Source organism: Vespa crabro, chromosome 24, assembly GCF_910589235.1.
Source record: "Vespa crabro chromosome 24, iyVesCrab1.2, whole genome shotgun sequence".
Taxonomy (NCBI): domain Eukaryota; kingdom Metazoa; phylum Arthropoda; class Insecta; order Hymenoptera; family Vespidae; genus Vespa; species Vespa crabro.
Window position 1 is genome coordinate 2139877 of NC_060978.1, and position 26701 is coordinate 2166577.

The 26701-nt window shown below is 26.0% G+C and overlaps 7 protein-coding genes across 14 annotated transcripts in view; 4 read left to right on the forward strand and 3 right to left on the reverse strand.

Annotated features, from left to right (window-relative positions):
• LOC124432310 (glutamic acid-rich protein) overlaps positions 1 to 3837 on the forward strand; it is an 8024-nt gene extending 4187 nt beyond the window's left edge. Inside the window, exons 7-11 of one of the 2 annotated variants that reach the window (XR_006944222.1) lie at positions 507 to 779; positions 899 to 1270; positions 1913 to 2094; positions 2214 to 2821; positions 3700 to 3837. Coding sequence is in view for 1 of the 2 variants with exons in the window: in XM_046981151.1 (XP_046837107.1) it covers positions 507 to 779; positions 899 to 1270; positions 1913 to 2094; positions 2214 to 2228 (842 nt within the window). In the remaining variant the exon portion in view is untranslated. Of the gene's footprint in view, positions 1 to 506; positions 780 to 898; positions 1271 to 1912; positions 2095 to 2213; positions 2823 to 3699 lie in introns of those variants that run through there. The other variant, XM_046981151.1, reaches the window with a different exon arrangement.
• Positions 3130 to 10780, reverse strand: LOC124432309 (U2 snRNP-associated SURP motif-containing protein). 2 transcript variants are annotated; one of them, XM_046981150.1, is made up of 20 exons: positions 10467 to 10780; positions 10330 to 10353; positions 10116 to 10232; positions 9882 to 9978; positions 9491 to 9805; positions 9095 to 9159; positions 8849 to 9014; positions 8530 to 8693; positions 7726 to 7785; positions 6993 to 7036; positions 6755 to 6859; positions 6449 to 6676; positions 6098 to 6340; positions 5811 to 5997; positions 5495 to 5681; positions 5297 to 5430; positions 5062 to 5150; positions 4782 to 4941; positions 4556 to 4704; positions 3130 to 4016 (listed from the first exon to the last, which is right to left on the reverse strand). In XM_046981150.1, the coding sequence occupies exons 2-20, from the start codon at positions 10351 to 10353 to the stop codon at positions 3731 to 3733; spliced, it is 2820 nt and encodes a 939-aa protein (XP_046837106.1). In that variant the 5' UTR covers positions 10467 to 10780; the 3' UTR covers positions 3130 to 3730. The 2 variants fall into 2 exon arrangements, with proteins under 2 accessions (XP_046837106.1, XP_046837104.1); XM_046981148.1 differs by having other exon boundaries at positions 10330 to 10374.
• An 88-nt stretch (positions 10781 to 10868) lies between these two features.
• LOC124432311 (E3 ubiquitin-protein ligase MSL2) lies at positions 10869 to 12983 on the forward strand. Of its 3 annotated transcripts, none has more exons than XM_046981154.1 (4): positions 10869 to 11552; positions 11641 to 11876; positions 12347 to 12544; positions 12635 to 12983. In XM_046981154.1, the coding sequence occupies exons 1-4, from the start codon at positions 10973 to 10975 to the stop codon at positions 12746 to 12748; spliced, it is 1128 nt and encodes a 375-aa protein (XP_046837110.1). In that variant the 5' UTR covers positions 10869 to 10972; the 3' UTR covers positions 12749 to 12983. The 3 variants fall into 3 exon arrangements, with proteins under 3 accessions (XP_046837110.1, XP_046837108.1, XP_046837109.1); XM_046981152.1 differs by having other exon boundaries at positions 12676 to 12983; XM_046981153.1 differs by having other exon boundaries at positions 11641 to 11804; positions 12676 to 12983.
• A 3518-nt stretch (positions 12984 to 16501) lies between these two features.
• On the forward strand, positions 16502 to 17246 carry LOC124432307 (NADH dehydrogenase [ubiquinone] 1 alpha subcomplex subunit 2). The gene is made up of 3 exons (XM_046981137.1): positions 16502 to 16651; positions 16766 to 16872; positions 17083 to 17246. Exons 1-3 carry the CDS (start codon positions 16569 to 16571, stop codon positions 17172 to 17174), a joined length of 282 nt encoding a protein of 93 aa, XP_046837093.1. The 5' UTR covers positions 16502 to 16568; the 3' UTR covers positions 17175 to 17246.
• A 412-nt stretch (positions 17247 to 17658) lies between these two features.
• Positions 17659 to 20394, reverse strand: LOC124432306 (pseudouridine-5'-phosphatase). Its single transcript, XM_046981136.1, has 5 exons — positions 20255 to 20394; positions 20036 to 20125; positions 19601 to 19819; positions 19253 to 19485; positions 17659 to 19177 (listed from the first exon to the last, which is right to left on the reverse strand). The coding sequence occupies exons 2-5, from the start codon at positions 20097 to 20099 to the stop codon at positions 19004 to 19006; spliced, it is 690 nt and encodes a 229-aa protein (XP_046837092.1). The 5' UTR covers positions 20100 to 20125; positions 20255 to 20394; the 3' UTR covers positions 17659 to 19003.
• On the forward strand, positions 20263 to 24245 carry LOC124432305 (O-glucosyltransferase rumi homolog). Of its 3 annotated transcripts, none has more exons than XM_046981134.1 (7): positions 20263 to 20397; positions 21061 to 21141; positions 21334 to 21505; positions 21624 to 21825; positions 22072 to 22350; positions 22436 to 22668; positions 22832 to 24245. In XM_046981134.1, exons 3-7 carry the CDS (start codon positions 21432 to 21434, stop codon positions 23025 to 23027), a joined length of 984 nt encoding a protein of 327 aa, XP_046837090.1. In that variant the 5' UTR covers positions 20263 to 20397; positions 21061 to 21141; positions 21334 to 21431; the 3' UTR covers positions 23028 to 24245. The 3 variants fall into 3 exon arrangements, with proteins under 3 accessions (XP_046837090.1, XP_046837089.1, XP_046837091.1); XM_046981135.1 differs by lacking the exon at positions 20263 to 20397 and adding an exon at positions 20671 to 20982; XM_046981133.1 differs by lacking the exon at positions 20263 to 20397 and having other exon boundaries at positions 20667 to 21141.
• The window catches only part of LOC124432304 (matrix metalloproteinase-14), a 41420-nt gene continuing 37807 nt past the window's right edge, over positions 23089 to 26701 (reverse strand). For both annotated transcript variants that reach the window (XM_046981128.1, XM_046981131.1), the window contains exon 10: positions 23089 to 26503. In XM_046981128.1, the coding sequence (XP_046837084.1) occupies positions 26361 to 26503 (143 nt within the window). In that variant the 3' untranslated portion in view covers positions 23089 to 26360. The remainder of the gene's footprint in view (positions 26504 to 26701) is intronic.

Genomic DNA, 26701 nt, shown 5'->3' on the forward strand with positions numbered 1-26701 from the left:
TTAGTAATTCACATTTTTTCGTATTCGTCGTACGATAATCGCAGGTGTATTAATTTTTAGTTTGTTTTCTTTTTATTATTATTATTATTATTATTATTATTATTATTATTATTATAATTATTATTAGTATTATTATTTTAAACCTTTATTTCTAAGCATGTAATATCTATGATTGTAATTAGACTAACTATTTGATTTTAATAATGTGTAGGACGAGATAATATTTCATTTATAAATTACAGATTAGAAAAATATTATACTACTTAGGTAAGTAAATGTAAATGTCTTGTTATATTAAGATTTTTATATATGCTTTAAAAATCATATGTATTTGAAAAAAATATTATGATAAAAAATATTTTCCTTATAAGAAAGATTTATAAATCTAAAAAAAAAAAAAAAAATAAAGAAAGAAAGAAAAAAAGAAAAGAAAAGTATGTATATATATATACACACGTATAAAATTAAATAAAAGTTATTTAATATAAAATTAAATATATTTTCAGCTGACGCCGAGTTAAATCAACTTTCGCATAACGACGAAGTGATTAATCTAAATAGGCGGAATACAATAATAGTTCCAGCATCTGTGAAGGAAGCAGAAACATTGCAAATCGAAGAACAAAATCGAATGCTAACCACGAAGAATAAACAGGCTTATGAAACTTTACGAACGAAATATGAAAAATTAGAAATTGAAGATAATAAACCCAAAAATGTTATTGTAGAAAAAACTTTGAGCCCGTCAGAAGAAACATGGTCCAAGCTTAAGACGCAAGGTAATATATATATATATATATATATATAAATAATAATAAAATTAATTAGGTTGTGATATAACAAACAAATATAAAAAAAATATTCTAAATTATTCACTTTTAATATTTTCGGAATTTAGGAGTTGAGAAAATAAATGAGAAGCCATCGAAAGTTATATCATCCGAAGAAGAAACGGAAGATCTGGAAGATGAATTGGAGACATCAGATGGAGAACGTATTTCCGGTACAGAAGAATACGATGAAGATGAAGACGAAAGAGAAGAAGATGAGGTGGAAGATGAAGAGGATGTTGAGGAAGAAATAGAAGACGTTGATGATTCGGAATTAGTTGCTAGATTAGAGGCAAGATATGGTAAATTGGCAACTCCACAAGACAGCGAGATCGAGGATGAATTAGAATATGAAGAAGAGGAAGAAGAAGTTGAAGATGATGATGATGATGAAGAAGAAGAAGAAGAAATAGAAGACGAGGATGTAGCAGGATGGAAACGTAAATACCACATCATTAAATTGTATGTCGCTCAATTCTGACAGTGTTTACGCATAATATACAATTTTCAATTATCGTCGTTATATATATATATATATATATAATGTCGATAATTATTGTGTCCTCTGTTTATTTTCATTTTGATCGTTCGATTAAATAGACAAAATTGATCGTAACGAATTTAAAAAAAAAGAAAAAAGAAAAAAAGAATAATAATTCTTCGATAAAATCTGCTTGGCTATTTAATGACTTTACAAAGAACTTCTACTTTTTGTAATTTACATGAGCATGGAGGATCACGATAAGTCATTTTGAGCTTTTTATTAATATTCATTGAATGCTTAATGTGTATCATTATATTATCAATAATTAAAGAATATCTTCATAAGTCAAGAGACAGAATATGGCAGAATACATATTTTCATGGACGTAAATTAAATAATTCTTTAGTCATACATTAGGAATTCGAGCTTTCATATGTATATATATGTATGTCTTATAATTCTTATATAATTAATGTCATTAAGTTGCGTAATTATAATAGTGTCAAAAAATAATATATATATATATATACATATTTAAAATGAGATTAACAAATTGATAAAAATGTTCTGTTTTTTTTTTTTCTTTTTTTATTGGCAGGTATAAAAGCACCTAAAGAGACAACAGGATCGTCTAAGCCTGTACCTTCAGCTACAGATAAATCTGGGATTAGCCCTAAACAAGGAGTTTCTACAACAAAGGGTGGTAAAGCAATAAACGATTTTCGAAATATGTCAACCATTGACGATTTGGTGATATACGAAGAAAAAGAAATACCTCTGGTTTGTAATGTTTAATAATAACATTAAAAGATTGAAATTAAAATTAATAATTTTATATATATATATATATATATATATATATATATAAAAATTAATAATTATTTTATTTTTATGTTTAGGAAATTGATGACTAAGTTTCACCCTCATAATCCTTAACATTATCCACTATTTCCATCGATCATTTCATGTATTTTAATTTTGTCAACACAATATACAACTTGGTTTTTTTTTTTTTTTTTTTTTTTTTTTATAATTGTTCTGTAAATATTTCTGTGTAAACTCATATTAATTGATTTGCAATTAAAAGCAATAGCTTTGGGTTTAGTATTAGTCAATAATTGTTGACATTTTTTCATCTTCTAAACGTGTTACTTGAAGTAGTAATATCATAAAGAAAAAAAAAAAAAAAGAGAGAGAAAAAAAAGAAAGAAACTATAGACATACCAATTAATATATTATTATTCAAAAATATATGTGAAAATCTATATGATTATATGATTTCTTATATTTACATGACAATATTATAAAAATCTTTCATAGTGATCTGTCCTAATCACCCATTCCAATTTTCTTCCTAATATTAGAAGATGAGAGAAGAACTTACCAGAAAAGAATTAATAATACAATAATCAAAAACAGCAAGATGAAAGCAGTAGGGATATGATGAAAGTAAAATGTGTATTTTCATGAAGATCTTAAGAAGAAATTTTAATTGTGACATTATTAGGTAAGATTATAAAAAATTGATTTTATATATATATATATATATATATATATATATATATATATATACAAAATCAATTTAAATAGAATAATTATTAGAGTAATATTTAATTAGAGATTACCCTATATGTATATATCAAGCTTTTTACATTTATATATGTATTTAATCTACGAATATATAAATTGAAATAAATATTGTATAACGTGATAATTGATATATAGTAGATTCTTTTACATATTATAATATAGAAGTTTTACGTTAATTTTATAATTTTTAGTTGATATGATATATATAATTAATGGTCCTCCCAATAATACTTCTTAAAACTGTTTTATATATATTTAATCAATGAAAGCTGAATTATTTTATTTTAACTAGAATTATGTACATATAAGTAAATACATCTTATAACCATATATTTGAGGTATAACAATTTCTTGCCTTTTTTTTTAATAATGATAAAGATATTTTTTTTTTTTCTTTATTAAGAAATAAAAAGAGCAATTACTTTTAATTACCTTAAAGCGTCATGATCTGTACATCGGAGAAACTAATAGTTTTTAGAATCTAAAAGAAAATTTTCGTAGAAGAATATCACACATTTTAAACATAAATATTTACCTTCACAAAGACCTTAACGTCATAATGGAGATATATATATATATATATATATATATATATATATATATATATATATATATATATATATATATAAAATACTAAAGTTGAAACCTTACGATTAGGATTTTTTTACTTAACAGCATAGTATTAAAATATCTGTTGTAATATTTTTTAGTAAAATATTGGAGCATTCTTGTTATAAGACTATGGTAATGTAAAATTGCATATAATATATACTCAAACTCATGATTCTTTTACAGGCAAAAATTAACGGATTAAGCGTAAAGTAACTTAATACTTATGCTTATGTCTGTGCTTACGCGGAGAAGGCGAAGGTGGACTATTAGCTCTATGTTTAGAGGAAGTACGAGGTGGAGGTGGAGGTGACAAAGATGGAGATCTACCACGTCTTTTTCGATCATTACGTTCACTGCCTGGCGATCTTCTTGATGTTCTAGATGAAGAAAGAGAAGGTGATGGTGTACGTCGAATACGAGGAGGCGATGGAGTCACTGGTACACGCTTTTTATATGGTGATCGCGATCTACGTTTATTACGCGGTGATCTACTGCGGGATCTAAAACAATATAATAATAATAGATCATATTGAGATCTTAGGAAGACATCCTTATTGATTACAATTACCTCATCATATATATTTTTTTGTTCTCTTTATTTTTATTTTTTCCTTTTTTGTGAATGTTAATTTAATTAATGCTTGTAAAGTATCAGTATGTATATCTTAAAATATGTGCTGTTACGAGATTTATAATTATTGTTGTTTATTACTTCAATATTTTTCTAGTATATTATTTTTTTTATATCATTAACGCGATAAATCCAGTCGTTTTGAAGTCCCACAATATTATAAATAATTAAAAGAACAGGCACACAATCATAATACTTAAAAATCTAGTAAATGAATAGTGAATATGAAAACAGATGTAAAGATTAATGGATAATGTAAATACAATAAAATAATATATATATAGATATTTTCTTAATGTAATTGTCTTTTTATTTAATCATTCGATGAATAAAATGTATTATTTTTTTTTTTTTTTTTTTTTTTTTTTTTTTTTTTTTTTTTTAAAGAATATACGTGAATATACATACCTATATCTATTGCTCTTAGATGAAGGACTCGTTGATCGCCTTCGATCCCTGTAATGACTTGGAGATTCCGGGGTTGTACTACGTTTCTTCTCTCTCCTTCTATCATCTTCTCGGTCGTCAGTTTTCAGGTCCTTCATTTCCCTTTCGCTCTATAATATATAACAAATAATAATTTTTCTTTGATGGGATATTATTTTGTAAAAACAAATAAATAAAAAATTTTTACCTTTCTTATTAATTTCTTCCTATAATGTTCAACTTGTCCTTGAATGGTCATACCAGATTTTAATGTTCTCCTACCACTTTCAAGTTCATCTTGATATTGCATAGTTTTAACTTCTATTTCACGTAACCTATTACGCCTTTCTTCATTGTAATCTCTACTACTATAGACATACAGTGTTTGATGAATATAAAACTTTAAATTCTCAACATATTTTCAGTTTAATCTTTTGAAACGTTCGCGATACTTGGACCATGCTGTTACCTTAGGGTATATATATTACCTGGAATCCATACTAGCATCTTGAGAATTTGAATCGTCATTCTGACCTAATTCTTCCCACTTACTAGTAGTCATAGCTTGTGCTTCAACCTATTAAATCAGAAGATATTTATGATCGTATTTCTACTAAAATTTGTTTTCAATTATTATTATTATTATTTTTTTTTTTAATCTATTTAATAAAAGAAGCCATTAATATATATACATATATAGGGATAAAACAAATGTTTGAAAACCTGGTCTGGGTCCACAGTTTCCCATCTTGAAGGTACAAAACCAGCTGGCATTGCTGGTTTCTTTTCGTCTTCTTTATTTCGTACATTCATATTATCTTCATCATCCATAGGAACACCATCAATATCTTCATCCACTATATAAAATAAATTTAATAAAAAATACTCATTATATATTAAATATAAATAATAAATATTTACTGGGTACTCCATCAATGTCATCATAATTGGATGTTGTTTGCGGTGTAAGTCCATGTTTCATTGCTCCTTTAAGTAAAGCTGCACCATCCAAAGGTACACCATCTAAATCTTCTCCACCTTCACCATCAACATCAGATAAAGGTGCTCCATCTATATCTTCTTCATTTTCTGGTTCAGGCTCATCTAACTAAAGTAAAAAGAAAAAAAAATTTAGTTTATTATATATATATATATATATATATATATATATATATATATATATATATATATATATCATAATGTGATATTTAATTTTAATAAAATATTTAATATTTACCATAACAAGACCCAAAAATGTATTTTGTAGTTTAACAAGAAAATCTCTTGGATAAACTGCCCAATCCTCCCATGCTCTGAACATTCTCATCACACGTGCTTTAAATCCTTCTGCCTTTAACCGACTGTCAAATTGTTTATAAGCCTGATGTACTTCATTGAAAATATCAAGAAGACGTGTTTCGAAACTGTAATATACATATAATTATTACATGAGTATATATATATATATATATATATATATATATATATTATATTTATTACGTGTTATGAAATATATATATTTACGCTTTTCTATAAATTGTAGCATTAGTAACTTTTACACCACAATTGTGTAAAACATCAGATATAAGATATAATCTTGCTATTTTTTTATTAACAGGTGTTTGGAGTATTGATAATGACTCTGAAATACAATCACATATTTCTTCTGCCGCTTCTGCATGTTCTATGCAAAAAACCATTGCTTCTGCAACTTTTATTCGTTCTGGTGATATATTCCTTAATAAATCCTCTAGTCTATCTCTTTGACTATATAAAAAAAAAAAAAAAAAGAAAAAAAGGAAAAAAAACAATTTTATTATATATTTTTATTACATTTATATGTAAAAGTAGTTGAAAAAAATCATTGTAAATTACCTGTTAGATAAGCTACCTCTTCTTGGTTCCTGTCTTTCTTCCATTTCAATTAATTCGTCGGGCATACCTTGCGTCCATGGATTAATAGGTGGAGGTCTCCATACACTTCCACCTTTGAACATTCTAAAATCTTCTGTACGCCATTCTTTCTGACCATCTCCTTGTAGAATAGAATATAATTTCCAACGATAATATGTATGTGCAGGTGAATAATTTTCAAATAAAAACCTTTGATGAAAACATTTCTTTTTATAAATACAAACATTAAATTTTTATGTGAAATTCTATAATCAATGCAAAACAAACCTAAACATGGGATTGTTTAATTCTCGATTCATTATCATTGCTTCAAACATTGGACCTTCCCGAATTACAAATTCCACCATTCTATGTATTAACATGACTAAGTTCCTATAACGCAGAGTTTTATTAAATACGTGTTTTCATAAATCGGAAATAACAGGGTCTATCTTCTTGAGGTTGTGTTAAATTTCCTGCATGTATACTTACAGAAAATTCAGAATCAACTAAAAACAACAAATACCTTTCGGTTGGAATAACCACTTTGACAACTGCATTCTGCAGAACCTGTGACAGTCCAGATCACAGTGTAATAGTAACAGTCGATAGAGTGTTCCAATCCACATTCCACAATGTGCACCCCAAGAATGGTCGCCAACAAATTAACACAACACAATTTGTAAACGTAGATTAGAGATATCTTGATATCATGATAGGAACATTTATATGCCTATCATTAATTTTAGAATATTTTTTTTTCTATATTTAACTTGCCAAAATGTATCTGGGATTGTTATTCTCATATGCAACACTTACCAGTTACATTTATCTAAAATGCTCTTATAACTTCATTATCCAAAGATGTCATGCTTTCATATTCAATTACATTAAAAAGTTATAAATATACAGAAATGAAATATTATAATTATTAATATTAATATAATATATATATATAAAAAAAAAAAGGAAAGAAAAAAAGAAAAAAAAAAGAGATAAATATATCACTGTGTAGTTTACTGAAGGCATGTTTCTTTTTTTATATAAATAAACTTTATATGTCATGTATACCAAAATAATATCTATTGTTATTGAAAGCAATTTATTTTGAGAAGCAGGTTTTTGTAATAAACATTACAGAAGCCTACTTTGGCATAATTTTTTTTTTTTTCCATATAATTACATTATAATATTTTCTACACTGGAATAACAAAAGACATTCTAACAAAATATATAGAATAACATTAAAATACTATTACCTTTTCGAAGTTTTCCTTTTCCTGGGGATCTGCACTCTGGAGGTTGCGGATACGTGGTATCTGAGATTATGTTTCAAAAATGGTTATATGTTTCTAATAAATATTGGTGGAAAAAAATGTCATAAACATTTCTTTGTAATAATCTTATTTCACTAAATAAGTGAATATATATATATATATATTTATATATATATATAAATATATATATATATATATATAAATATATATATAATATAAATAAATAACTTATTGCTTCCACTGAGCAATACATTTGCCTTACCGCTTGTAATAAGTATATAAATAGATGGAATTATGATAAAAATTAAATATTGGAAAATTAATCTAATTAAAATATATTATTAAATATTACTTGACAAAAATGTCTGAAATACTATAAAATTTAAGTTTAACAAGTGAAAACGTGTTCAATAATCAAAACAATTATGGAGTACCTACATAAAAGGAAAATAGTCTATAAAATTATTACTATTGTTATTATTATTATCATTTTTATTATTATTATTATTATTATTATTATTATTATTATTATTATTATTATTATTATTATTTAATACTAAATTCTAAGATGATTTTAAAAAATCTTGCTTTTTTTATGATAATATATATAAAGCACACAAGTAAAAAATGTATATCTTTGAAGTGAAAATACTTCTTAACTAAATTTTTAAACAATATGTATGATAGATAAAAAGGGTAATTGTAATATAATAATAAAACGAAATTCGTTAAAACGAGATTGATTATTTTATTAACTGCACCTTTCAATTGGTTTAATTCATGTACCTTGTGTCTGTCACGGCGATGTGGTTGTGCATTAAATGGAAGACCAGATGGAGGCGGTGGCTGTGTAATCTCCATTAAAGCAGGTGGAATGTAGATAGGGTATGGTGGTATTGGAACACTTTTTCCCCAGCCTAATTTCATCTCATATTGCATTATATCACGACCTATTTTATTATCACACAAATCATTTGTTCATTATTATTTGTATTATTATTATTATTACAAAAAATAAATATATTCAATATAATTCATTTATCCATTATATTTTATTTTAACAAATATTCATAAAATTTGGAATTTTAAGGAGATTATCACTTACCATTTAAATTTTTTAATGCCCGTTCTCCATCTTTACGACTCATAAATGCTACAAATCCACAATTTCTTTGTCTTGCTTTTTCTTCATCACTACGTGGCCACATGATTTTAATACTAGCTAATGGTCCATATTTGCCAAAAATTTCCATAAGTTGTTGCTCTGTAATCTGTGAATAAACATAAACAATTATTAATTAAATAAATGTTTTAATCATATTTTGCATATAGACCAAACGTGCAGTTTTACCTTAGGATTTAGATTTCCTAAGTATAAATTTGTCGTATTAGGATCACCATTATCGAACGAACCATCTATAAAATTGGAATATTTTGATTTATTATTAATTTATAAAATATTAAAATTTAATATTTAAGGCAGAGAAAGGAGCAGAGGTATGGGATTACCCTCATACATCAGGGCAAGGAGACGAGGATCATCAATGAAGTTACGTAGATTAGCTTTTCGTGGATCTGGATATGGGGATATACCACCTATTAAAATTTTAAGTATACCGAGAACTCATAAAAAAATTCAAAAATTATGGACTCCAAAAAATTTAGATAAATAAAGATAATGCGATATGAACAATTCGATTGGTAAAGAGTTCTCTTATAATATAATTCACATAATATTTATATATACCTTCAACACATTTTAATGCAGCCATCATTGGATCTTCAGACTGAGTGGAAATTACAGTTTTAACTACACCCTTATACTTGTGTCTTTCTTCACGTTCTTCTTGTATCATTTTAAGTTCTTCTTTGAACAATTCAAGATTACTCTTCTTTTTTTCTCCTTCTTTTTTCTTTTTGCCCAATCTATCCAGTTTACGTTCATTTGAACCAAGAAGTCTTGCATATTCTTGCGCTTGCTCTGCTGATGATCTATTCTCAACCAGTTCGGATATTTTAGATTGTGGTTTATATAATTTTCCTTTTTCTCTTGTATCTTCCTCTGTAAAAAATATTATATAATTTATAATTAAATATTATACCGTTGAATTAACGATTTAAGAACCATTGATACATACGTCTTTTGCCAGCATCATACGTTCCAGCTTTTACCCAAACTTTACTTGTCGTTTTACTAGGGGTCTCTTGAAACGTAGCTACAAATTCTTCGAATGCCTATTTAAGGATATATTTAAGGATATAAAATACATATATACATATATGTATATATATATATATATATATATATATATATATATAAAAATGGCAAAGTACTTAAAAAAAGTATACTGTATATAATTTTTAATGCTTACTTGAGCAGCAGCCTGTTCTTGTTCTTTCTTACGTTGCTCTTCTAATTCTTTTTTACTCAACGGACGTTTTCCCATTGTACCAATGGAAAATGCTTTGAGCTTTTGCTCTGTAATTTGCTAGAATGAAAAAAAAATAAGACGTACAAGTAATAAATTAAACATTCAAATTGTAACATCGAATAAAAAACTTTAAATATACATTATTATTTTCTACCTTCATTATAGTTTTATCCGCCATCTGTAAAGTGTAATACGTAACCTACAATAGTGACATGAATATAATAATCAAAGAAGCGCACAAATATTACATATTAATTAATTAATTTAAATTAAATAATAAATGGAACACACGTTATCGAAAATTATTAATTTCCTTTCATATAACGTGTTTCAAATACGTCTTAACAACCAATTCGTTTTCTATGTTGTATCTAATACTCGAAGAAAGGATTTAGTGCAATCTTGAAACATTTGAGCAATTATAATAATTACAATATTTCTATGATAAATTATTAGAAGCTATCGTCGTTTAAAATCAAAAACTTTCGTTTCACAATAAAAGCGGTATGATTTCGTTTTACTTGCTATTCGTTAAACGAAATCGCGGATCTTCATATATCAAACACGATTTTTGTTAGAAATGATGTACATGCACATTATCATTACTACTCGACGATAGTTGGCGTACTAGTAGGCGAATACAACGACATCTGTTGAAATTAAGAAAAAAATACATCTTAAAATTAAACATGGCCGGTGTTTTGTTTGTGTGTAAAAATGGTTATGCTTTACGGCTATGTTTAGATAATTTTTCGCGGTAATCAAATAAATTTCTCGTGGAGTTAGGACGGAGGAAGATGAACGCTACGAGTCTTTACGTATCGACATGTCGGTTGGTTTTACAAGCGGATTCTGAAGATCCAAATTCATGGACAGACTTGTATAGGCTAGTTCCGTACTTGCGGCAGAGCTTGAGTTGTACAGTGTGTTCGAATTTGTTGATCGAGCCGCATACACCGACTGAAACGAACTGTCAACATCATGTGTGTCGTGGATGTAGAGGTGGTCGTAAAAAACTCAAACCATCGTGTAGTTGGTGCAAGGATTATGATAAATATGTTGAAAACGTCCAACTTCGGATATTGTTACAGTGTTACAAAAAACTGTGTGAATATTTGACAAGCACAAATATTTATCGGAGCTTAATACTCTCCGTGTCTTCCAATACAACAAGCAATGGGCCATCGGCTATTGGTGCTACTAGTCTCATGGAACTCATACAAGAAGGGACCGGTTTTAAAGACGAATTCAAAAGTACCGCTGGTTTATCTAAATCAGCGTACAGTATTCTCCCTTGTGTTTATACCAGTACTACCTCTACTCAAACTCAAGGAAATACTATGTCAACTTCTGAGAATATTTCGCAAAACATACCTGGTTCGTTCAGATATTAAAATAATTTTTATTCTATTTCAATATATTTATTTACAAAGATATAGTTCTCATATAATCTATTGGATTTTAGAGTCGCCAACTATTCGTACAGTTTCAAATGGATCTTCGATATATTCGGTGATGTACGCTGGGTCTGGTAACAAAATAACGATAAAACGGAAAGCAGCGGCCACAGAAGAAATAGAAGTAGGACAACAGGAAATGGATGGAACACAACAAGGCTCTGTAGGAGGGGTAAAATGCATTCCATCTTCCCAACTTAAATATGGGACCCCTTCTCAGAAAAAATCTTCAAAGGGCAGCAAAGTAATTTCAATAGATATTCGGTTAATCTTATGCCTTACAGGAAATATACATTGCACTGTAATTTTTATATAAATGCTAAATGATGTGCATCCTCGTTAATGCTACTTGTAAGGTACAATAATTTACTTGAATTTGCATAACATTTAACACAATTTTGTGAATATTAATTTTTAACCTTGGCATATATCATTCATTAGTCCATACTAACATTTGTCCCAGAAAGGTTTTGTATTATATTCTCCTTGGTCCCATAATGAGATTAATGCAGATGTCTCATAATTTCATGATCAGTCATCTTAACCAATTAAGCATGCACATTAATAAAACATGTACATACACCTCTGCATTAATCTGCACTATTTACCTCTTTTTTATTTATTTTTATTTCTTTTTTTTTTTTTTCTTTTTTTTTCCTTTTTCTTTTTTTTTTCTTTTATCAATAATAACATGGCTTGCTCTGTTATATGCAGTCCTCGGGCAGTTTTAAAAAGCCACGATCAAGTTCTACTAGGAGCAAAAGAAAAGGATGCAGATGTGGTAATGCTACAGCTATACCTGGAAAATTAACATGTTGTGGCCAAAGATGCCCTTGTTATGTTGAAAGTAAACCATGTATTGAATGTAGATGTAGAGGTTGTAGAAATCCTCATACAGCTGATGGTTTAAAGGTATTGTAATATTATTATTGTTTTCTCTAAGACGTTGTAATTTGTATCTTATACTTCCAATGATTGTTTAATTATATCCTATATACACAGGTGCGTATATATATGTATACATCTATGTATATATATTGCAGATCCGCCCACATATACCAGAACTTCATAACCTGCAATTACAACTGTCTACTCCCTTGGATTGTGATGAACTAAACTCAGATCCCTTAGGATCCGTGTCACAATGTCTTTCAACATCTCCTACAACAATTCAAGTATTAAATGTCTATTCCACTCCAAGACTTGATATTGATAACGTTCCACAAAATTTGCCTGCAGCTTTATTAGTAGGAGAAGATGCTATAGTTAGTACTGAAAGTGAAGCAGAAGACAGTGATATACAAATTGATGTGTGACAAAGTGTTTAAATAAAATTATGCATTATACATGACAAAATAGTTACGAATAATTGATTAGGATGAAATATATATAAATATATAAATATAAATATATATATATATAATAAATATATATATATATATATATATATATATATATTCTCTATATATATATATATATATAGAGAAAAAGAAAATCTTATAAGATAAAGCTTATGCGATATAATAATCGTAAAGCTATTATCAGGATGATAAATAACAATATTTCATTTCTGGATCTTATTAACCCTTTCGTGGTAGCGGAATTGATCGCTAAAATATGATTAAGGTCTCCGTGCTATAAGTGTAAAATTCGCGCGCAGAAACAGTCTCTGGCGTTTCGAATTTACTTCTTATACCTTGGAGAGTTTTTTTGATAATAAAAATTAAAATAGTAATAAAAAAATAAAAGATAAAGAAGACAAACAAATAATCTACTATAGACAAAATATTGTACATTGACTATAGTCGTTCGTAGTATGTGAACAGCGTTTCATGGCAAGCAACTGTAATTCGCCCATAATAGCGAAAAAAAAAAAAAGTAATAGTTGATAATTCAGATATGAAAAGATAAATCTTGTACAACAGCATCGATAACCAACAATTTTGTTCTAATCTAAAATCTTGGAATTATTTTTCTCTTGAAAGTTATTAAAATATCTACTTATTAAAATTTATTTAGTTATTTTTATATTAGGTTTGATAACATGTATTTGCACCAACAAAATTTATTTTGAATTGGAAAATTTGTCATTGTTATATGAAATTGAAAATTGAACGTATATAAATAAACTGAACAATTAATCTAGTTGTATAGTATAAAAGGCAAGTTCTTGGAACTATAATGCTTTGAAATTTTATCAAAGATTATGACTTTTATTCAAAACATTACAAATTATATTTGGAAAAATAGAAAAATATTTAATATAAAAGTACAATATACTATTTAATAAAAGTAAGTCGTGTATATTTTGACTGTTTTAATTTTTTTTTTTTTTTTGTTTTTTTTGTTTCTTTCCTGTTTTATTTTTTATTTTTTTTTTTCAATGTAAGAATGATAAATCTTAATCTTTTTAACTGGATAGAAGATATATTAGATACTATAGGTACAAAAATATGTAGATAAAAATAAGAAAGAGACAGATTCTTTTTCTTGTCTACTACACGAAGCTGTTGTACATTAAAAAAGAAAAAAAAAAAAAAAGAAAAAAAAAGAAAAAAGAAAAAAGATAAAGAATATAGTAAATTATGGAATACTTTTTAAAAGAAAATGTATATAATTATACAGTGAATTAAAAAAAATTTAAACAACATAAACTTGCCACTTGTACATACAATGACGAAAAGTCACACATATTTTAGCTACATATATTTTAACTATTTTACATACTGATATTTCCACTTTTTTAACATAAAGGTGCAAAAACAAAACACATTCAGCATTTTCTTATATCAAAAAAAAAAAAAAAAAGAAAAAAAGGAAAAAAAATTATCTTAGCCCTTAACAAATAAAAAAAGAAAAAAAAAGAATGTTAAATTATATGATAATAATAATGTAAATATATTAAATAATCTATATATATATAAGTCGTACAATTTGTTCATACCATGTTAGAATATGAAACTGGAACTGTGGGGCAAATATGGCTGTAATTTTTACTTTGCCTCCAATTTTATAGAAAAATATGAGATATTAGATATACAATAATTTGCCTAACGTTTAGGTGATTTAATGTAAATACTAGTATATAGATAATAATTTTATAGAAGTGGGAGTATTATCTTATGTCCAAGACTTACAAATTCTATTTTTTAGAACTGGATTTGTTGACCTTGTGAGATAGAAAATTTCATCTACATATATATCTCCATCTAATTGAACAATTGTAACCAAATATTTACTACTTCCAAATGTTAGTACAAAATTACTAACTAATGTGTAATGCATTTTTATTGCAATTGTTTTCATAATATATCAACATCATAAATTTTTTTAATATGGAGATCTATTAATTTATTGTTATATTTATATTGTGTTAACACAATAATAAAATAAACAATGAACCTTAGGATGATTAAAACAAAATAAATTTGCGTAATGTTCCATAAAATGGAAATACGAAAAAGATATAATGTATTGTAATTCAGACATTTGTATAACATATAGATTATTCATGAAAATTATAGTAACAGATATGATATATCTCTTTTAATTGCTGTATTTCCTGGGTTTTTTATTATATATATATTTTTTTTTTTTTTTTTTTTTTTTTTTTTTGTAAATAAACTATTAAAATATGAAAAGCTTTTTTGCTTTAATCATACAGATAGCATAAAAGAATCTTGGTCCTTTCTTATCATCAACTAACTATACACAATGTTCTATAGAAATAGCATACTCAATTTTTAGCATTTAACTTAACATTGTAAAAAAGTAAAAGATATTTCTTTCTGTAATGTTCATTATTTGGATGTCATTGATTTTAATTATAGTAATTAATTCCTATTAAAAATATTTTAGGCATTTTATATATATGTATGTATATATGCATATATATGTATATATGTATATACATGCGCATATATATATATATATCAATTTACAAGCAGATCTCAATAATTATTTTGTCTCATAAAAAGTACGTGTCCTATGTTGATATATATTGATGGTAATAAGTTTCCTTGGCACATATTTGTTTACATTGACACCTGTCTATAGTCATTTTTATATTTAAAATGATTACATAATGAATATAATTTATTTGATTAAATTTCAAATTTATTCTGACACTTGTTTAGATATATAGATACTTTTGATATTGTAGATATAATATACATATACAAAAATAATTACTGAATTTACTTATTAGTCAGATTAATTATTATTTATTAAAAATTTGGATATTAATATAAAGCAAAATTGTTGCCAAGAAAGCTCTAATGTCAAATACTATATTTAAAATTAAGTAAAATGTGGATGTATATGTATATAATGTAGCTATGCATTTCTGTATCAATGCTTCTATACAGTATATCTGATATAAACCTGATGGATAGATAAATTAAAAATGGTAGTAGTTTCAGTGAAACGATTTATTACATTTTATGAAAGAAACGTTGGTTAAGGATATATAAGATTTAGTTTATGAAGGTAATTTGTAATGTCATTATAGTCTTCAAGAATATGTCATACAGTGTCACTACATACAGAATTAACAGAATAAACCTATTTTACATACTAATTCATAAATATTAACATTTCTATTCCATTATACATACATAATATTTAAATTATGACAAAATAGTATATATATATATATATATATATATATATATATATATATATATATATATATATGAATGTGTATATATATCACCTGATTAACATTGTTTTTTAAATTTTGAATCTATGATTTTTTTCGCGGGTTTTAATCTATTCACAATTTTGTATATATTATTCAAACTAATAACCTTATATAATTAGGTAGATAATTTTAGAAAATATAAATTTAAATTTAGAAAAGTACATTGAACTATTATTTTTTTGGTAACATAATAATCGTATGACATAAGTAGTAACTGAAGAGAGCAATTCAAAGATGGCCGCGATTAAGTTTGGATCGCATTTAAAGGAATTGCGAATTCTTCTATGTCAGACGTCAAAGTCAAGCGAAGGAGTTAGGTAAATAAATGTTGCACGTAATAAAAAAAGGAAATATTAAAGTTAAGAAGATTTAGTAATGATACAACTGTATGATTACAACTCTAACCTAATTGTTTTTAAATTTGTCTTCAGAGACTTCATAAAACAGAAGTATGTTACTATTAAAAAAAGTAATCCAAAAATTCCAATTTTAATTCGGGAATGTTCTTTAATTGAACCAAAACTATATGCACGTTATGGTAAGTTATATTTTATAGTATTAATTTTATTATATTACTATTACATAAATCTTGCAATATTGTTAAGATTATAATTAAAATAATATTGAAAAATAAATATTTGATATTGTATTTTAATAATAAAATATAATGAAAATTCAAGAAATTCTTGACAGACAATATATTATATTTTTGTTATAATAATCTGTTATATATATTACAATATTTCAGAATATGGCGTAGAACGAAATGTATCTTTGAATGGCTTAAAGTCTGAAGAAATTCTTGAGAGGCTCAAACAACTTGTATCCTCAAAACCATGAATGTACTCTACTTTGTAATATAGATATGTATCATAATTGCTTAGTTATCAAATAAAATAGTTATAATATAAATTAGTATATAAATTAAAAAAGCAAAAATTCAAAATAATTATTTTTAATTTATAGGAACAATTTTAACAGGAATTTAATAATATATACACTAGACATGTATATAATCAATAATGACAATGTAAAAATTACAAAATATAAAATCTATCATGCGTATGTATATGATATTTGAAAAATCTATACATAACATATAGATAATGAATTTACATATAATGAACTTAATCAACTAAAAAAGTCTCTAAATATATGGCAGGATATGATTTTAATTATTCGTTTTTCCTTTTTTTTCTTTATGTTGTCATAATTGTTATAACTTTTATTTGAACTAATTAAGAAAAAATATATATATATATATTTTTTTTTTTAATATATCATTTTTAGTAGATTTTGGAGGGAAAAAAGATTTGTCTAATTGTTTAAATTGATCCTATAGAAAATCTGCCTGCAGATTTTCACATATATATATATATATTCTACTTTTTACAATTATATTAGACTATGTTTCAAAAGGCTGTTCATCACCTCCCTCGCTTGAATTATGTATAAATCAGCGACGAACGTGGAAAAAAATGTACTAGAAGCGCGTTAAAAGGGAGAACATTTATCCCTTCTCTTGATTTATCGTATGGGTATGTATGCTTGTGTACATATACTGTGCTCTTTTCATTTTTATCGTGAATTAAAAAGCTTAGCTGACATCAAACATTAGACATTTAACATTTAACATTTAACAAATTATCTGACTTGAAATCACAATATATATCTTATAATTGTAAGGACATATAATTTATAGATAGAATTACATATATATATATATATATATGGATATGTAATGCAACAATACTTTTTCATTAAACAGTATAGCAACTAAATGGATAAGCAATATATGGCTTTTTTTTTTTACCAAATAACATTTATATAAACTAGAAAACATAATACTTTTTTTTTAGTAATAAGATAATCCTTTTGAACACAATATAATATAAACATAAAATAATATCTGTAATAATAAATCAGTAATAATTTATATAAAGTACCTGTTATCTTCGAATCTTCATTTGAAACATTGCATAACTTTGGCATAAGTATCATGACTGTTATCTTTCAGATAATAATAAAGTAACAACTAAATGCTAGTAGTAAAACAGATAAATAACCATTGGAGTATTTATGGGCGTAAAGTTCGTCCTATGCAAAAAACAAAAGGTATATAAAAATATACATTGTCTAAAATCATTGTTTATAAATTAATTAATTATATATATATATATATCTAAATCTTTTTTTAATTTTATTCAAAATCTATAGTTTATTAATTTTTTTAAAATAACAATAAATATTAATTAAACCATTTACCGAATATCAGATATGCTTATTTTTTGAAGTGGCATAGTGTAACACAAAGTGTGACACAAGCATAACCACATGATAAATCTATGCAGCACATTGCAATGATTTACAGTATAATTACCTAATTCTCCTAAGGATAATTATAAATCGATCTTTATGAATAAGGATTCATTCAAAATATAAAACATTGACACACGAGATAATTGTCCAATTTTAAAAAAAGTATTACATTTGTTAAAAAAAGAAAGAAATACTTGTACATTTAAATGAGAACTTAATCATTTATCGAAATTCTTAGAAATTAGTTTTCTGTAATAAATTTTGACCTTTCTAATATGCCCTTATTCGTTAAAATCGATTTAGAATTATGTTTAGAAAAATTTATGGCTACTGAAATTGTTTTTGTTTAATTAATACGGTGGTAAACCAAATAGTTCTGGACGAAAATCATCAAGGCTTTTCAATACGATTGTTGCATTTTCAAGGTATTTTTTATCCAACAAAGGATCCGGCACCATTACAACTTGCATTCCTGCAGCAATAGCAGCTTCTACTCCATTTGGAGAATCTTCAAATACTAGGCACTGCAATATCATATCAAGTTATATTTTTTAATATAACTTTAATATTATATTAAACAAAGTTATAAACTTAAAGACCTTTGAAGGTTCAGGCTTATCAGGAAACCGTTGGGCAGCTATTAAAAATATATCAGGATGTGGTTTTCCTTTTTTCACCTCTGGATCTGTACCACCATAAACTTTATGATGAAACATATCAAAAATGTGCTCCCATCTTTGCGTTTTTATGTCACCAGTTGTTTTAGCAGAACTTGTTGCAAGTGCAATTGGAATATTATTATTTTTCAGATGCTTTAAAAGACGCTCTGCACCTACATAAATACATGATATTTCTTTACAATATATAAAGATATTATTTTACAAACTATGTCAAATGTTAATATAAATTTGTAACATGAGTGATTTTTTAAATATATTAATATATACCTGGCATTAAATTACACTTTGGAAAAACGTCAGCATATATAGCTGCAAGCTGATTTTCAAATTCTGATCCACTAATTGGTAATTCTAACATATCGACAATGGCATTTGCAGATTCATTAGACTTAAATCCCATAATCTTTATTTTATGTTCCCAAGTATATTCTTTACCATATTTTTGAGAAATTTGATTGAAAACTTTGGAGTACAAAACCTCTGTATCTAAACATTAATAAAAAGATATTTTGTAACATACATTGTATTTATTAATGATGATTTATTATATATTTCTTTTTTTAAAAACAATAAAGTATGTCTATGGTAAAAATTCTCTTTAATACAATTGAATTATAAAAAATAAAATGGAATTAAAAATTTAACTATCTAATATTTCTATAGTTATATATGTAATAATAAATGGATGGATAGATACTATACCTAACAATAACCCGTCCATATCAAAAATACAATGCGTTACTTTTTTCAAATTGTTGGCAGCCATTTTCAAAGTAAATTTTTATAGGTTAGCTGCAATTATAAGATAAATATCAATCAATATTATTGCAAATTATAATAAGTTAACAATATAATAATTTAGAAAATGTTATAAACTTTCTTATTACATAATGACATTTAAAATAAGGTATTATCACTTACGATTTTATCTCTACTATGTAAACCGTTGATAACGAAACAATGTTTAAAGATTCGAACCAGTTTATCGAGATAATCAATTGAAAGAGTATTATGAAACTTTCACCAGATGTCTTCTTGAAGTTTTAAAGATAGCCAAGTATGATGTAAGTATTATAAACAATTCTTGTTGTAAATATCATTTTTCTTTTTCTCTCTCTTTTTTTATTTTTTTTTTTTTTTTTTATTTTTTTTTTTTTTTTTTTTTTTAGTAAAGATAGTAATATTGACATAACTTAATTGACTTGTAAATTTTAACAGGCGGTTATTCCATTTTTTCTCATATTTCTTTTCTTAATAATACTTTTTTATTGAATCGTAGAATAACTCTGTATAAGAAGGTATAGTTCTGATTTCTTTTTCTTTCTTTTTTTTTTTTTTTTTCTTTTTTTTCCCCCCTTTTTTTTTCTAAGTATGAGTATAGAATCTATGTGGAGAAGCAAACAGAAGTATTAGGCAACCGTTGAGCTTAGAAAATTTAAACGATGTTAGATATTAACGATTATAATCAATCAATTTTATGATCATTTTTCGAGTAACAAATAATCAAAAAATAAATACATTGCATTAAAAATGATTGGTTAATTCTATTGTGCATATATAATATTGTACAATTAGTGCTGATATTTAATAAGAAAGTTTTACAAAGGTTTACATAGTATATAAACAATTGGAAGTTACTTTTTTATTTGGTATATATAAAAATTGAAACTACGGCGTATGAATGAAGTGCTTAAGTTTTATTGTTTTATTAATCATTTTTTTAAAAGGACACTGTGTCGAACGATACTGCAAAGTTAATGATGCAGAAAATTGTGAGGAAAGAGATGAAGGTTATAAATATACGAAAGGTATTTATTTTATTTTATTTTATTTATATGTTGTGTTCTTTGTGTTAAAGATAAAAAAAAAAATATATATATATATATATATATATATATATATATATATTCTTTAGTGCGTACTATAGGAAAATAATGATTATTGGATTTGTATTGTAATATATGTATATATATATAATTTTTTTTTTTTTTTTTTTATAGCTTCAATTGAAAAATATGAAAAATATATTGAAGCTATTCATAATGCTGAAAGGAATTACATCGAATGCAATGCTACAAGATGTGAATGTTTTAAGGATATGATAATTAGAGATTTAAAGCCATTTAAGAAAAATGGTATAAGTAAAGAATTGATTGATATAGCAAAGACCAGGTATGTATGCTCTATTGAACATTGACAGACACATTACTATTTTGCTATTTATTAATTTTTTTAACTGATACACAATATTTTTGTATTTTCTTTTTTTTTTTTTTTCTTTTTTTTTTAGAGGTACATTTTATCAAATAATAGGAGGAAAGCTTTACAGAGAGAAAGATTGTATGTTTCCATCAAGATGCGCTGGTATAGAACATTTTCTTTTGAAAATAATTCATAACTTAACTGACATGGATTTAGTTGTTAATACTAGAGATTATCCTCAATCAAATAAGCATTTTGGAAAACCTCTACCTGTATTTTCTTTCAGCAAGGTAATATATACAAATTAATATAAGCTTGGAACATATTTTCCAAATTTTATTTTTATCTAAAAAAAAAAAAAAAAAAAAAAAAAGAAAAAAAAAGGAAAAAACGTCGTTTAAAAGAAAAGAAATAAAAAAAGAAAAAAAAAAAAAGAAAAGAAAAGAAAAGAAAAAGAAAGAAAAGAAAAAAAACTCATTCAATTCGATATCATTTTAATTGGTGTCCAAATTCAGCACATTACACAATATTTATAGACACCACAATATTATGATATTATGTATCCAGCATGGGCATTTTGGGAAGGAGGACCTGCTATATCTTTATATCCTCGTGGTCTTGGACGGTGGGATCAACACCGTGAATTATTAAATAAAGCTAGCGATAATATACCATGGAATAAGAAAAAAGAGAAAGTATTTTTTCGTGGCTCTAGAACTAGCTCTGAACGCGATAATTTAATATTATTGAGCCGTAAAAATCCAAACTTAGTTGACGCACAGTATACAAAGAATCAAGCATGGAAATCAGATGAAGTGAGTTACTTTTACTTTTTCCTTTTTTTTTGTTTGATAATTTACATTTAAGTTCTATCTTTATATATGAATTTTTAATCTTTAGGATACATTACATGCACCACCAGCTTCTGAAGTTCCATTAGAATCTCATTGTGCATATAAGTATTTATTTAACTATCGAGGAGTTGCAGCTTCATTTCGATATAAACATTTGTTCCTGTGTCGATCCTTAGTTTTCCATGTTGGCGATGAATGGACAGAATTTTATTATGATGCTATGAAACCATGGATTCATTTTATTCCTGTACCTAAGGATGCCAGCCAAACTGATTTAAAGTAAGATATGGTAATCTCATAACATATTTTGAGCAGATTAAAAATAATTTCTTAATATAAAATAAGTACTTAAATACTATTACTTATATTATCCTGAAATTATATTATATATTATTATATATATATATATTGTAATTTAATTAACGTTTACATTTGTTTTCAGAGAACTCATACAATTTGCAATTGACAATGATATTTTATCGGGAAAAATTGCAAATCGCGGAAGAGATTTTATATGGCATAAATTAAGAATGAAAGATATATTATGCTTTTGGAAAAAATTATTGAAGAGTTATGGGAAAATTCTGACATATAAACCAGTTTTAGATAAACATCTAATTAAAATTGAACGAAAATAATTATGTACTTTATAATTAACGAAATTAAAAAATATATTATATAATAAGTGGAATCATTATGCTAGGTAAAATATACATGTATTTTATTATAATGTTTACTTTATGATAATGGAAATTATATTACAATGGAGATTTTGTTAGTTGGAGTGAAACACAGCTATGTGGCAAGTTTCAAAGTGAATCATTAATACCCCAACATTATAATCAACACAAAAACGGCCTTGTACTATGTTTACAATAAATTTTTATGTATCAAAACATAATAGGGAATAATAATATGCTGTTATTTTAATATGAAAAAATTAATTTCTAAAACTAATTAGCAAATATATTATTTAAAAAATACTGATCATAGTACAGGGCCATTCATAGTGTATTCTGATACACATTAAGCAATTCTTAATACTTAAGTACTGGTAAAACACTTACACAATCAAACTACTTTGAGACTTATTGAGTTATAAGAAAAAATGCATATTGGTTGAAAAAAATTATCGATTTGAATAATATATAAATATTTTATATAATACATATGGTCAAATATAGTCTGTCATCATAATTGTTTCATTCAGTGTTAATTTAAAATAATACTACAAAGTTTTTAACTATATAAAAATTGATATTTGATCGATGCACCCTAATATTTTCGAAAAACCATAAAACGTATTTGGTTCTTGTATATACTTTTATTATAATGAAATATTTTCCAGATGAAATTAATGTAAATGTATTGACGATATGGAAGCATTTATTATAAGGAAATAAATGTTTTAGAATAAAAAGTAAAAAAGAAAAAAAAAAAAATTAGAAAAAAAAAGAGAAAAAATAAAAAACTTTATATTTTAAAAATGAAATTCTTTGTAATAGTTCAATTTACATGAAAAAATAAAGCTGCATTTTTTAATGCATCGAAGAAGATATAGGTATGAGATGTATGCGTTACAAAAATATGATTTCTTTTTGTAGATATCAAATGTATACATTACAAAAATATTTTTTAAGGCACTTGCAAAATAACAATTTTTTTAACATAATTGTAAATTAATAGTTGTGACATGAGTACTATAGCAGATGTTTTTTTTGTATGAATATTTGTTTGTGAATAAATTCATTTCGTAAATATGAAGTAATTATTGTGTTCTTTTTTTTCTTTCTTTTCTTTCTTATTTTTTTTCTTTTTTCTTTTTTTTTTTTTTCTTTTTTTTTGTAAACTTATCATCTACACTGCATACTGCCTTTTTTTTCTCTCTTTAAATTACATTATGCCATTTTTTCATATTTTCAAACAATTAACATGTAATTTGTATATAATTTAAAATTCTATAACACTCATGTAACATCATAACTTTCTATATAACAAATATTTGGACAATATCATATTGTCGGTTATGAAACAATCTTAGCATTTCTTTAATAGTTGCCCCATTGCAATGTTTTGTTGCATTCTTTTTTCATCTTTCTTTTCTTTTCTTTTTCTTCTTTTTTTTTTTCCTTTTTTTTAAATAAGAAATACATTTTGAAATTTGTGCGAAATGCTAACAATGTTCTAGACCCAAATGAATAGTGCCTATGTTATTTTAAAGTCTTTACCCCAGAAATATACAAAATCAATAAATAGGCAGTGTGAAGGGTCCAGCCAAAACATTGGATTGCGTAATTTAATAATATTCATATCAATACGAGAATTCCTTTCGAATCTATTATATATAACATTTTTATATTAAATTAGCTTAGTTCCTTCATAAAACGGTATAACTTTCAATCTCAATTTCGATTATGTGATTTGATATTCATTTAGAGGAAAAAAAAAAAAAAAAGAAAGAAAGAAAGAAAGAAAAAAAAAGGAAAAAGAGAAAACATTAAAGTATACTTTGGAAAAAATACTCGTAAAAGTATGAATATAAAGACGTTATACTTAATAAAATTGAAAGGTCATATCATTTTCCTAACGCTTAAATCTAAAAATAATACATCGCATCACATTTCCTATGTAAACTTTTAACATTGGATTTTTTCTTTCTTTCTTTCTTTCTTTTTTCTTTTTGTTTTTTTTTTTTTTTTTAAATCCTTATAATTCGATTAATACGTCAATCGATCGAGATGATGAATGAACATTACTTTAAAACTTATTTTTAAAAATAGGCTTACATTCCAAAATATCCGAATGCACACGATGGCTGAGCGATAGTCTAGAGATTTATTTTTTCAAATTCATAATGCGCGCGCAAATTAAACGTCAATTTTAATTTATTAAATTGTTCCACCCCACCCCGCCACGTCAAAAGTATCGTGACAATTGATAATCGATGTAACATTATTACATTTTATATTCTTACATTTTTACGATCATCGTTCGAACACGCGGGAAAAATTCAAAAATTATTGTTATTACTTTCTGTTTCTTTTACTTTTTTCTTTTCTTTCTTTTTTTTTTTCATTTTGCATTCGATTTAATCCAATTACATTGAGAATCTCATACTAATCGTTCAAACGCGGATAAACGCGTGCAACAACGATCGCTCAACCGTTAATTTTCTATCGTTCGGATTATTTATTTATTTATTTATTTATTTATTCATTTATTTATTTATTTATTTTTCTTTATTTGTGATCAAATTCGTACGACTACTTATTACATATACATACATACCGTCTGTACGACTCTTGTGAACTAATTAGCTAGAGAGAGAGAGAGAAAGAGAGAGAGAAAAAAAAATTTCTATTCAAGACGTCACTTCATTGGTAGCTTGCACCCAACTTTTCTCTCTCTCTCTCTCTCTCTCACTCTTTCTTTTTCTTTCTCTCTATTTCGCGGATATCGTCCAATAGAGAAGAAGCTTTGACGCACAGCGGAGTCACCGTATTCTAACCACTAACGATAGCCAATCGTAGGTTGACGATGAGAGAGAATATGATAGAAACATCTCAAAAAAAAAAAAAAAAAAGAGAAAAGAAAAAAAAAGAGAAATAAAAAAGCGCGGGAACGTTCGTTTCGAGCCATGAAACCAGGGACGACACAATCATTTTAAATATCGAGAACACGAAAGGCCTTCTTATTCTTCTAGTCTTTCTTCTTCTCTTCCTCTTCTTTTTCTTCTTCTTCCTTTTCTTCTTCTTCCTTTTCTTCTTCTTCTTTCCTCTTTCACTTTCCACATATTTTCTTCGACGTGTTTGGACTCATGAGAAATTCTTCAAACACACATATTATACACACGATGATACTCCGTCGAATGGATTTACCGGAGAATCCTTATCGTAATACAATACATATTGTATTTCCTTTTTTCTTCTTCCTTCGACCTTGAAACATTCCTTCGTTGTACAACATTTGATTTATGTTGCGATGATGAACCTCGCTATGATCATCGTTAACATACTAATGATAATGGACCATGCCTCGTCGTTGAAAATGCCACGAGATCCAGAATCCATGCGATCTTGATTAGATGACGTTGCGAATTGCTCGTCTAATCCTCCTGTTGGGATTTGCAACGAAAAAAATCGTAATGCGCGCGGCATAACGTTAAATTTTTTTATACGTGATGGAATGAGGGATTACGATTGGTTCGATTTTAGGATTATCGGTTAAAGTGATTGGATGGGCAGATTTGATAATGGCGGGGGGTGGAGAGTGAATTCGATCGATGATTGGCCGAGCCACGCTTAGCAAGAGG